Source organism: Nelumbo lutea, chromosome 4 (genome assembly GCF_056320005.1).
Source record: "Nelumbo lutea isolate HS-2025 chromosome 4, American lotus-T2T, whole genome shotgun sequence".
In the NCBI taxonomy this organism is placed as follows: domain Eukaryota; kingdom Viridiplantae; phylum Streptophyta; class Magnoliopsida; order Proteales; family Nelumbonaceae; genus Nelumbo; species Nelumbo lutea.
In genome coordinates, this window is record NC_142687.1 from 4317385 (window position 1) to 4331151 (window position 13767).

General features: G+C 34.7%; 1 protein-coding gene across 1 annotated transcript; it reads left to right on the forward strand.

Moving 5' to 3' along the window:
• Nucleotides 1-228: 228 nt before the first annotated feature.
• On the forward strand, nt 229-1023 carry LOC148853471 (uncharacterized). The gene has a single exon (XM_088983331.1). It carries the CDS (start codon nt 229-231, stop codon nt 1021-1023), a length of 795 nt encoding a protein of 264 aa, XP_088839457.1.
• Nucleotides 1024-13767: the final 12744 nt, after the last annotated feature.

The following is a 13767-nucleotide window of genomic DNA, read 5'->3' on the forward strand; positions in this document are numbered from 1 at the left end:
CCTATATACCTGCATTCAAGTTTACAGGCAGTCGGGCACCTCTCTCTCTCTCTTTGCCTTAGTGCCGTGCTTATCAAGATATAAGTCCCTCTTCAGGCTTCCCCATTCATTTTGTTCAACCCCCACCCCCACCGGCGACCGGGAACATTCTTTGTTAAGAAAAGACAGAAATCAGAGAAGAAAGAACAAAGTAAAGAAGACGGGGCCCTTCACTTCCATTGAACAGATATGAAGAATCTCTATCACAAAAGCAAGGGTAAGGTATTCCCTTCTCCTTCGTCGTACTTTCCTTCCGATTGTTCTCCTAGTAGAGATGCTCTGTCTGTGTTAAATCTTCTCCCAGCTGCGATTCTAGCTCTGGCTTCCGTTCTATCTCTCGAGGACCGTGAGGTCCTGGCTTACATGATAACCAGGTCCATAAAAACCACCCACCCCTCTTCACTGATAGAAGAAAAGAACAAATGCAAGAAACCCAATAACATCCACCATAACCCTCCGTTATTCGATTGCGGATGCTTCGATTGCTACACCAGCTACTGGTTCAGGTGGGACTCGTCGCCCAACAGGGAACTCATACATCAAGCTATTGAAGCCTTCGAAGACCATCTAACCAACGGAGAAAACTTAAAGAAGAATGGCAGGGGAAAGAAGAAAGACAAGATGAGTCGTCGTGTCGTCGAAAAGCCAGCTGATAAACCGGAAAAGGTGAAAATGGCACCAAAAGAAGAGCCCGAACCACCGCCAAATCCCGTGGCAGAGGCGGATAATAACTGCTATTCATCGCCGAAAAATGACGTTCATGCGGCACGTGCTCCGGAGAACTCTGACGAAATGAAAGGGAAGAACAAAATTGACTACGAAGAAGGCGATGCGGAATACGCGGCCGGAGAGCTGCCAGATATGGTGGCGGCGGGCTTACACCTTCCGGCGAGTAACCACAAGGCTTTGGCGAGGAAAGTTTTACCGGATGTGTTGGGGTTATTTAACTCCCGTTTGTGGAGACTTTGGAGTCCGAATGTTTAGCCATTAGTGGTACTTTATTTATTTATTATTATGTGATATTATATATTTTTTTTTGAAGACCTGAAAATAAGACAGGAAAAGAAAATATATATATATATATATATATATGTATATATATATATATATTTTGATACTTTTGATTGTAATTTATATTCGCATTTTTCTTTGATAGAAATTGTAGTTCACAACAACCCCTAAGGCGCCCCACTTCTTCCGACTGTTATTTAGAACCTTGCATGACCTACCAACAAAATACGTTCCAACTCACTACATTTCCAATATACAACTGTACATTTCAAATATAGAACGGGAGATGTTCTCAATTCGCATTTCCAATATACAACGGAGGCACGATCTCGAAAGACTTAATAGTCTTAATTAGAACAGTTCATGGGCCGGGTAGCCCGATGGCCCGGCATGCATTTCGGTTGGTCTTAATCATGTAATTAGGCCCGTAGTCAATATAGTAAATTTGACTGTGTTTCAGGCTGAGTTCGGGATTTGTCAAAAAAGCTTGGCCCGGCCTGACTCAACACTATATATTTTATAAAATATATAATATGTATTTTATATATTATATAAAATATATAAATAATAATATTTATTGAAATATATATTTATAATTTAATATATACATTTTTTATTCTTTTCTTTATAATCTCTCTCTCTCTCTCTCTCTCTCTCTCTCTCTCTCTCTCTCTCTCTATCTATATATATATATATATATTCAGTCGCTTCAGCAATAGTAACAGTATGGGCTAAATTTCGGGCTCAGGCTCAGGCCTTAGAAAAATCAGTTAATACAGAGTGAAAGCCCAACCCAGGCCATGAACAAGTCTAGTCTTAATACAAAGTCTAATTCGGAGGTTAGACGTGTTTCAAACTTGACTAGGGAGTGGGAGTTTGGGAGGTTGAGCCCGAAGACTGAAGAATAGAGTTCAAATCAGCCCCCCACAACGTCCCACTGTACATCCCCGTCGTGTATAGGGAACATCTCCTGATGATGATATCATCATTTTTTATATTATCATTTGGAAATGTTTCCAATACACGTCAGGGATGTGCTAGGGGACGTTGTGGGGAGCTGATTTGATCTCTGAAGAATAAACCCTGCATTAAAGTTGACGTATTGGCGAGAAAGATGGAATGATGGATGACTCAGTCACTCGCCATCACGTGCCGGAGGAGGTGCGGGTTTGAACTTTGAAGTTGCACTTGGGCATTCTTGTTACCGGCTTACTGCTAACCCAATAAGCCACAATTGCATTTTAGGGTTAGGGGTGAGTAAATGGGAAGGTTTTATCCAAAATCGAATGAAATTGGTCTTCAATTAATCTTATCTAATTTGTTATAGGGTAAAGTTTGGTTTCAAATTCTTGAGAAAGATCTTAAACTGACTTTGGTTCGATTTGGTGCAATCTGCATAGGAACCAAACTAGTGTTTTAAAATAAACTCCAAAATATTTTTGGAGATGTAAGGTTTTGAACCCAAGCATTCATGACTACAAAGGTCATGGTCTCACTTGATCATTGAGTTACTTAAGTTATTTGGAATTCACATATGTGCCCCACAACACATCCCAATTGTGTATAGGAATGGCAACGAGACAGGTTTAGGGCAGGGATCATATTCCCTATCCCTGCCTTCAATTTTAAAATTAACCCCCATCCCCGTCCTTGATCCCCATCAAGGATAAAATTTGTCCTCCATCCTCGATTCCCAACGGGGATGGATTCCCCACGAGGATTTAAATCCCCTAAATTTTTTTAGATAACAATATTTTTTTTAAAATAAATAAAAAGTTTAAATTATAAATAATGTTTTAAATATGTTTTGATATATATATATATATATAATCAGGGTCAAGGTGGGGCGAGGACCTCAATCCCCATCCCTGACCCCCATCGGGGATGGGGAAATTGCCATCCCTAATCGTGTATTGGGCAGTGCTTTCAAAACCGGTATGGACCGAATTGTTGGACTAGAAAAATCGAGAACCAATCAAACCCCGCACCACAATTGACGTATTGGCAAGAGAGATGGAATGATGGATGACTCAGTAACTCGTGGTCACGTGCTGGAGGAGGTGTGGGTTTGAACTTTGAAGTCACACTAAGGCATTCTTGTTATCGACTTATTGCTAACCTAATAAGCCACAATTGTGTTTTGGGAGATGTGAGGTTTTGAACCCCAAGCATTCATGATTACAAAGGCAATGGTATCATCTACGGCCCCCAAACACATCCCAATTGTGTGTTGGGCAGTGCCTTCAAAATCGGATTGGATCAGACAGTCGAACCAGAAAAAATTGGGAATCCATTTCAACCCAAAATTGCTTTTTGGCAAAAATTCATAGATTTGGTTAGTGAACCGCTGACCTGGGTGGCCAAATTGTCAACCCAGACAACAGTTTTGGCAATTTTTTCTTTGTTTATTATTTAATTTTTTAGTTATTTTTTGTTAGATGAGCCATTCATTCGGGTTGGACAATCGGATCGTTTGACCCATGAACCGGTCCCCAAAATGGTTCCCTATCTGGTTCGATTTTAAAAACCTTGGTATTGGGAACATCTCCCAATGAGAACTTTTGGAGATGCTTCCAATGCACATTGAGATATGCATTTGGGGAGGGGTGAGCATGGGTCGGTTCGGTTCAATTCTATGGCAGAGCCTGGAACCTACCTTATAGCAATCGGTTCTAGGTTTTTAGAATCGAAACCTACCCTATGAAGGTCGGTTCCAAGGTTGGTTCTAGCCTTGGTGGTTCCGAGGTTGGTTCTAGGGTCTACTCATGGAACCTTTACTATTTTTACTCTCCCCTTTAACAGAAAAAGCATGTTATTTAAAAACATGAATTTTAATAAATGTGATATATAGTTTAAAACTTATATTATCTTTATTGATTAAATTGGATAATTTAATATGTACATTATTATTACTTGGTTAAAAACTTATAAGTTACATTTAAATTTTGTAAATATTACCTTTTACACTACTTATTGTACACATTCAAATATTAAAATAAAAATAAATGATCAAATCACTTAAATAACTCAATGGTCAAGTGAGACCATGGCCTTTGTAACCATATAATGCTTTGGTTCAAATTTTCATATCCCCAAAAGTATTCTCGGGTGTATTTCAAGGTAAGTTTGGTTCCAAGGCAAGTTCCAACTAGGTCAGTTCCACCAAGACCAACCAAGGTCAGTTCCAAGAATTTGGAACTATACCCTACCTTATAACATATTGGGTAGGGTCGGTTCACGGCCGGTTCGATGTTGGTTCCATTCAATTCTGAGTAGAACCTACCTATTTTCTCTCCCCAGTGTGGTGTGCCCGTAATGCACACTCCATGGGGCACAAATGTATATTCAATTATTTGATCATTTGTTTTCATTTTAATATTTAAATATATACAATAATTAATGTAAAAGGTAATATTACAAAATTTAAATTTAAATTATAAGTTTTGAACCATATAGTGATAACTTACATATTAAGTTACTCAATTTAATCAATGGAGATAATAAAAGTTTTAATATATATATATATATATATATATATATATATATTATTAAAAATCAAGATTTTAAATAACATGTTTCATTTGCTTCTTTTTTTAAGAGGGGAGTAAGGAAAGAATAAGTTCCACGGGTAGGCTCTAGAATCGACCCCAAAACCACCAAGGCCAAACCTAGCCTTGAAACTAACCTTTACAATAAGTTCTAGGTTATGCCATGAAACCAAACCAAATGGCCCCATGCTCACCCCTAATTAGGGTATAATATTTAACAGTTAATGGTTTAACACCCTTCCATATAATCATGGAATTAATATACTTGAGTTTGATATTGTCATACCCTGGGATTATTCATTTGTACATGTCTAGTTCTAAGTTGAGTTTACAAGTATTTAGACCAAGTTTTTCTTTTCATCTAAGATACTTAAATCAATTTTCATTTGTACATGTCTAGTTTTTCTTTTCAGCCTAAATTTTTTGAAAGTCTGATTTTATTTATTATGGGAAGATATGGACAAACATTCCTATTTGATAGTTTGAGGGCATAGCATACCTTTATGTACTTGCAATAAAGAAAAGGGAAAATTCCCGATTAGTACCCTATACTTTGGGCCTAGTGCCACTTTGATCCCCGAACTTTAAAACATGACAATTCAGTATCTAAACTTTAAAAACATGTCAATCCAGTATTTATCGTTAATCAGTTTATTAACCAGTCATTTGGAAAGACATAGATACCCTTCGGGTGTCATCTAATTTTCTTTATCATCCATTCAAACATGGATAAAAAAATGAGTAGTCCCGAATCCTTGCCTCTTCTATTCATGAAGGTTGGAGTCAGGTCTAAGTGAGCATTTTTGTGACTCCAACTTTCTTGAATAGAAGAGGAAAGGATTTGGGATTGTTTATTTTTTGTCAATGTTTGGATGATTTATAAGGAAAATTAGATGACACTCGAAGGGCATTTGTATCTTTTCAAATGCTACTTAACAGCTGGTTAACGGGCTAATTAATGGTAAGTACTAGATTGAAACGTTTTAAAAGTTTGGATAATGAATTGTTGCATTTTAAAGTTTAGGGGACAAAGTGGCATTAGGCCCAAAGTATAGTGTTCTAATCAGGAATTTTCCCTAAAGAAAGCCCTCGAGTGACAACTATTTTTGTTAATCATAAATCAATGCTGATGATGATAAAGAAAAAAAAAAGTAATCACTCCCTTTAGATTATTTAAATAAAGGAAAAATTCCTTAGTATCATGTATTTTTGATGTAGTACCACTTTGGTCCTTCAAACTTTAAAATGGGACAATTCAAATCCAAAGTTTCAAAATGTACCAATTTAATACATATCATTAACCAATTATTAACCAGCCATTAAGTGGCATTTGAAAAGATATAAACGCCTTCAAATGTCATATAATTTTTTTTATCAACCATTTAAAAATTAATAAAAATTAAACAATGTCTCTTTTATTCAAGAAAGTTGAGATCACCAAAAAGAATCTCTATCAATTATCCACATACGCTACATGTGACTCCCGTGTATGAAGAGAGAGAGAGAGAGAAGAGAAGAGAAGAGAGTACATAGGAGGTCGTTATCTTTTATCAGAATCCAAAAACTATTAATAGCCACTGCAGTGTGTAGATGAGTAGGTTGTTTGTTTCTCCTTTCTTTCACATAGTACATTGCTTTTATTTGCGCATATACAACTGTCAACTGGGACCGACCTTACTTGAGTTTTAGGGTCCACACTATAATCAGTTGGGACCCTAAACTATTAATAGCCACTGCATGTGTGGCTTTTATTATGTAACCTGTCCTCACTCCTGCACTCAAAATGAATTGAAATTTTGAATACAATATAATTTTAAGTATATACAATCAAATTAACTCAGATTAGAGATGGATCCATATTCAATTCACTTGAAAACAGATTAAACACCTGTTCAAAAGAAAGAGAAAGCAAATGGAATTGGAATCACCCTTACCTGGACAGATGAATACTACTGGTTGCAGCCAGAGCAAGCACAATTTTGAACTACCACATACCTTTTAATCAGACCAGACGAAGACGAAGCAACCCGGCCTGAGTTCAATCAATTAGGATTTAGGATACTAATTCCACGTACAAGTGAGATGAATAGATGATGATAAGTTGAAACTTCTAAAATTTTGTGATGCATGATAGGAATGGAGGCGTGGCACTGTCAGCTGCAGTAGAGGATTTTCAAAATATTCATCTCCCGTCCTGCCCTGATTTTTGGGCTTGGGCTCTGAAAACAACACTGCCATCCCCGAAGCCCAAGCCCAAAACGGTGTTAAATGTTAACGAGTCACAATTCTGTCTAAGTTTTTATTCTTTCCCGATTCACTTTTCGTCTTTCAAATCGTTTAACTACTACTCTGAAAATAATTTTATTGCAATACTTTTATGGTGAGTTATGCCAGATCCAATGGGAGCCAATTTTGTGCATCAGGATGAAATGAAATATATGGAATTTCTTTGCTGCGACCCTTCATTTGTTATCGACTTTAATAATTAATAAATATTCACACCCCTGCATCTGTATGTATATTGAATGGAGCGCACCCAACACCCTGTCATGGGCTTTACTTGGCTCCTGCCACACTCTACACCCTTAAATCCTTTAAACCCTCGAACCTTAACCCTACACCCTAAAATTAAAATTAAGAGGTAAAATGTTTTTGGTCGGATTCATGTCCTCCAACCGGGTAGAAGCCAAATATTTCTCCTCACTCATAGCTCAAGCAAATCCAACGGTTGACGCTTCTTTCTAAGATTATTTTTGGTTATGCTTGGTTCAGTTCTCATTTTTTTTTTTTTTTTCATTCTTATTCAAGATGAAATTCTAAAATGGATAATAATGGGTAAAATTGGGTAAAATGAGAAAATATTGCTATGAACCAAACATTTTTTCCCTGAAAATGATTTTTTTTCAAAACAAGTGCCTTTCATTGCTAATTTTCATTCTTCAAAAAAAAAATCTGTTAGCAGTCATAAACCACCGGCCTAGGTCTCCAAAATCATCAGCATAGAGGTTTACCGGTAAAACTGTCAATTAGACTAGATTTGGTCCAATCCAATCCAATATTGGTCCATTTACAAATGGACTGTACAATGTAAACGGATTCCAATCCAAATTGAATCAAATACCAAAATAACATGAAAAATCTAGAAAATATATAAAAAACAATGCAACACCTATACAATGGAATCCAGTCCAATTAAAATGCAAATGGACCGGATTGGGTCTAATTCAATCCAAAGTGAATGAATAAAAGCACTTTTGTAAAAGTACTTTGGTAAAAGTGTTTTTAGAAAAGTACTTTTGTAAAAGTGCTTTCATAAAAGTATTTTGAAATACTTTCATAAAACTGCTTTTGTAAAAGTGTTTTTGCAAAAGTACTTTTATGAAACTACTTCCATAAAAATGCTTTCATAAAATTGCTTCCATAAAAGTGCTTTCATAAAATTGCTTCCATAAAAGTGCTTAGTACTTTTTTAAAATTACTTCTATAAAAATGCTTTTATGAAAGTACTTCCGCAAAAGTGATTTCATAAAAGTACTTTTCATAGAAGTGCTTTCGTGTAAAAGTACTTTTAAAAAATTGCTTTCATAAAAGTACTTTTCATAAAATTACTTTTATAAAAGTGCTTTTGTAAAAGTGTTTTCATAAAAGTGTTTTTATGATGGCGGCAAGTTTCAAAATATCAATACAGGGCGATACGCCAGTAGGGCGTATTAGCTTGTATCAGTACTGTTTTTTTTTTTTTATCTGGTTCAGAGGGGCCGGTCTACCCCTTGAACTACTCGTCAACCTAAAATACCCCTTGTATGGGCGTATTGGAGAGGCTCTAATATGATACGCATCGGCCAATATGTGACGATATTTTGAACCTTGACTGACAGTTTCTAGCCGTTGGCATAGAGCTTCTTTAAAGAATGAAAATGGGCAAGAAGGGACATCATTATTTTTCATGTTGGAGGCTACCTCAATTTTTGTGTTATGAGCTGATTTTTCATTCTGAAAAGATTGTGGCTGATGGTAAGAATTTTGTAAACAAGCGTTCTAATGTTGTTCATTCTTTTGTTCGTTCTTGCCCAAAATGAGCAAGAATTAGGAAAAAATGAGACCCTGAGCAATGAACCAAACATGGCCTTATTTGCAGCATTTTTTTCCAAGTCTCAAAAATTTTTTGCATCTTTAAAATAGAGGATGGAATGACTCGGGCTATGTTAGGTTGCGTGGGCATTTATTGAAAAAATACTGTCACATCAGCACCATATATGCATTAGCATTTATTAAGCATAAAACCACTGTTTGGTTTCAATGTTTATCAAATCTATATCTGTACTACTTTAAAAAGAATGAATAGCCTCAATAATATTTCTGTAATTTTTTTAGGACAAAATTTACCCTTCCATATTTAAATTTATTGATAAAAATGAGGGCAAAAGGGTAATCAATTATTAATATTAAATGAGTTGAAAAGATACAACTATAAGATATTCAATGCATTCAATTTCTTATCATTAAATCCAACACTTATGGTATTAATTTGCATTCATGGAATTCAGGTAGCAATGAGAGAATAGCTTAACCCCTTGGTGTTGCAATCTATTTAACACTTAGGAGGGATGCATGAGACCTCTCCTAATCCAATTGTAACTCCTAAATTGTTTAGGATAAGATTAGAGAGAGTCCAACTCTCTTAAATCATCCATTAGATTGAAATCCATCAAGCTAGTTTAACTAGTCAAATCCTAGTCTTACTAGACTTCTCTAGCACATAGTTTGACTAGGGCTCTAATGTGAGACTTTTAATTATCCATTAACACTAACAGTTTTGAAAAATTCTTACCCAATTGGGAAATTATCACTTGTATAGTATGGGACCCGCAACTCAATGGGAGAGCCAATATGTCACATTCTTTATGCGAGCTATTGAGGGGGACTACTTAAATTTTCATTAGCTTTATAGGCTAATTCGACCCATGCTAATATGGGCTTAAGTAAGCAAGCCCATAAAGTGTCTAAACACTAAAGTTTCTTGGGACCTTACCAATTCTTGTTTAGTATAATGAATATTCAATATTAGATATATCCAATTCTTTTATTGTTCGTATTATATATTTCATATGTTTATGTTTTTATTATTTAATTATTACATTATTTATTAACCCATTTGACCTAAAATGCATGAATTGCCCACCCACCATTGGGAGGGAACAAAATTGTTTTGTTTTCAGTTTATTTTTCAAAACATTTATTTTCATAATACTAAAATTAATTTTGTATATTTAATAAGTGAATATACCTTAATATGAGATTTAATAAGAGAGAATAGAAAAATAGTTTTATTTCTAATTGGTTTTAAATTTTATATTCCATTTCCATCATTAATAAAATCATTTCTTATTTATCATACCTATTATTGTTTAATATGTCAAATATAAAATGCTAAAAATGTTTTTAAATTTTTTAATTTCTATTTTTTTTTCATTTTATCTATTTTAAAATTTATTGTTTAGTTGTGAGAACATGGATTGGCCCATTTTGACCCGAAATGGTTTAATTTCTTACCGCTACCTAGATGAAAACACTATTTTTTTTCAGGTAGATCTTAAAAGTATATTTTTATTTTATTGGAATTATTAATTTATTATGTATGGATTTAATTAATAAAATTTAATGATGAGAAGAAATAAAATTGCGTTAAATATATGATTCCATGAAGATGGGCCACTCCACCTTGTGAGAGCTTTTAACTAGGATTTTGAACCCCATTTGACCAGCCCTTTTGTCTACTCTTTCTAACACTTTGCTAGGTTTGCTTTAGGTTAAAAATCTTGCCCAAAATTGTGACAAAAGTTGGACCTTTGTTGTTGTAACTTCTAGAGAAGAATTCAAGACTAAAGGAGCAAAGTTGCACCATCTTCAACTTGTTGCAGTGTTTTGAGGAAGATTTGGATTGGGTGTGAACATAACATTGAGTTTTGAAACTGTGGACTTCAAAATCAGGTAATGAATTGAATCTTGACCCCAAAGATCAAATCTGTCATCGTCCAAATCCCATTCAATCCAGAATTTTCTCCCATGTGATTTCAGCATTAGGGTTTCAATAGAAATTTGGTTTCTCACCATTCTAATGGATGGAATTTTTGCACAACATGATCATTAGATGATCATGTTTCAATTACTCGGGTAACTAATCTCTCTCTCTCTCTCTCTCTCTCTCTTCTCTCTCTCTCTCTCTCGATATCACACTTCTCTCTTTATTTTGGTAAGTTATATCACACAAGAATGTTAGAACCGAACTTATCTAGAAAACTTTTGCCTAGGAAATACTTACCCAAGTAAACTCACTCAGGTAAGTGAAAGTGAACTAGGCCTTGGATGGAAAGGATAAAGAGATCAAATACATTCGATTTTTTTTTAATCATATTTCTTTAAATGATTTAATTCAATAATTAGATTTAATGATTAATACACTTAGACAACTATCATTTGCAAAAATTGACATTATATGATACTATTAAAATATTTTGATTTATTTTTTATGGTCTAAGCAGGAAGCCAACGCAAATATAAGCATTATATAGTAAAGAGGAATAAACAAGTGTCTCTTTCTTTTTCTTCTACCACTCTAACAAAATCAATTTGGCCATTCATGTAAGAGAGTATGATGAATCCATAAGACAAAACGAGGTCGTGAAAAAGAAATTAGATTGGACAAAAACGTGGATATATCCTTGAAGCAGAATTGATTGAATCCTTGATTCCTTTCCTACTATTATAAATTAATTTCTATTGTCTATACTTAGGAGTGGCAAATTATGTTGTGTCATATTTGTGTCATATCAAGAGAGGGGTATTTGGATATATGAATACTATATTAAAAATGAGACCTATAATCTGAATTATCACAAAATCAACATGATTAATCTATTTAAATTAAACAATATATAAATTTAAATAGTAAAATAAACATTCAGTAATCTACCATCTAGATAAATTCATAAAAAGCGCCATTCAATGCCATATTTAACTACTATATTAGTATTTCATCCAAATATGCATCCATGATTTAATAATAGAATTTCTGGGTCATAAATTGGCTATTTTCAAGTTAGGTGGGTGAACCTGAAATTGAGACATTTATTAATTGTGTTAAACATGTTGGTACTATTTTAACACGTACATAATTAAGGTGAATCTAAACCTAACAACTTCATGTTATGTTCATGCATCATGTCAAATATTACCAGCCCTATTATGTGATTAATAAGGGCATTCACGGTTTGATTCGATTTGGAGAAATTCTTAAACCAAACTAATAAATTGCAGACTTTGCAGTATGAGAAAATTTCAGACCAAACCAAATCAAACCACCAATTTCGATTTGGTTCGGTACAATTTGACTGTCATAGACCATATAATAAACACTCCTAGTAATCGGTTGAAATCTTTATCTAATGTATCACAAGTATTCAATAATGCACGATAATGGGATGATAATAAACCTTGAGCGAAGTAAAATAGAAGCTTCATAATTGGACTACTACTCATCATCGCGTGGATTGCCCATCAAGGCATCAGCATTCTTAAATTGTTGAAGGACACACAATAATGCTCCACCTCAAGATTTTTCTGTTAGGCCCATGTACGTATATAGATGATGGGATGGACTGTGTTTGTCTCCTTGCGTGTTTATTCACTGACCAAGTGACGAGTGAGTTGATGAAGATGCACCGAGAAGGGTCGGTCCATGTTTTGGCTTCTTTTGCATTTGAGAGAGAGAGAGTGACGAGTGAGTTGATGAAGATGCACCGAGAAGGACCGGTCCATGTCCATGTTTTGGCTTTTTTGCCTGAGAGAGAGAGAGAGAGCTGAGAGCATTCGTGCGTTTTCTACATTGTCGTTGTTTTGGCAGAAACAGTCTTCGTGTCACACATAACATTGTTGGACACTTCAACCAGATGAATGTCCACATCCTTTTACCTATCGCTGATGTAGACTTTCTAATCAATTTGCTTTAATTGAAGCGAAAGCTTTTGAATCATGGTGAATAGGGCAATGCAAATTTGACTTCTCATTCCATTTGCTCAAAACCAGCCACCTTACATCATCATCTTTTTCTTATCTTCCGATTTATCACCTATGCATGCGTATGTAGAAGAATTTATGATCCCAAAGATAACAAATAGAATAGAATTGGAGAACAAATTAGTTAAATATTGGTAGCTGTGTTTGGAACTGTAGGACCAATCATAACACCCCATACTAGCAAAAAAAAAGTGTGTATATAGCCTACAATTTATATATGACCGGCGTTCGCATTCTAATCATTCACTCTGCCTCATCATCTGTCATGGAATTGATTGATTTAACTCTTCTTTCGTTACAATAATTTTAGAGTTTGGAGATTTGAATTGTATTTCACACCTCACTTCTATCGGGTGGCTGCAACCCATGAGTCAAGTTTTTCACGAGTTATTCAAGTTTCTTTCCTGAAAAGTTTGATTTAGTTTGGTTTAAGTTGAGTTTAAGTCCAATAAATCTTGGTGAGACTTGTTTAATTGATATTTGTATGTGTATATATACATAAATACATGTGTGTATATATATATATATATATATATATATATATATATATATATATAATTTTTATAATTCTTAATTTTTTACTTTTATAAAATGTTTGATTCACAATCAAGCTCAAGCCAAACCGAGCTTGAACTTATGAGCTTTTGACTAGAGATGAATTCGAGCTCAAGTTTGTAGCTCGAATCAAGTTTGAGCTCAAGCTTGAGCCTCCTAATTTATTGGCGAGCCAAGCTTGATGAATAACCAGATATTTGGCTTGGCTCAACTTGAATCCACCCCTACTCACCCCCTACTTCACGTAAACAATTAAAATGCACACTCTCCCAATCCCTTTGCTATTCTATCTATATATGTTTGTTATCGCTTACTAAAGCAACCAATGGTTTATAGACTCAACTTGGACAAATAGTAAAATAGTGCAAATAGAGATGGTTTTGGTAGGTTAGACAGGAAAACTGCTAGTTAACCAATAAAACCGAGATTTGGAGAGCATTCCAATTTTTACTCCAATCAGAATCTTAAAATATTGAAAGCAACTACTCTATTCTTAAGGCTATGTTTGGAAACAGTACAAATAAAATGTAAATGCAAA

Excerpts from the sequence above, each read along its gene's own strand:
- LOC148853471 (XM_088983331.1), top strand. The coding sequence starts at position 229 with ATGAAGAATCTCTATCACAAAAGCAAGGGTAAGGTATTCCCTTCTCCT.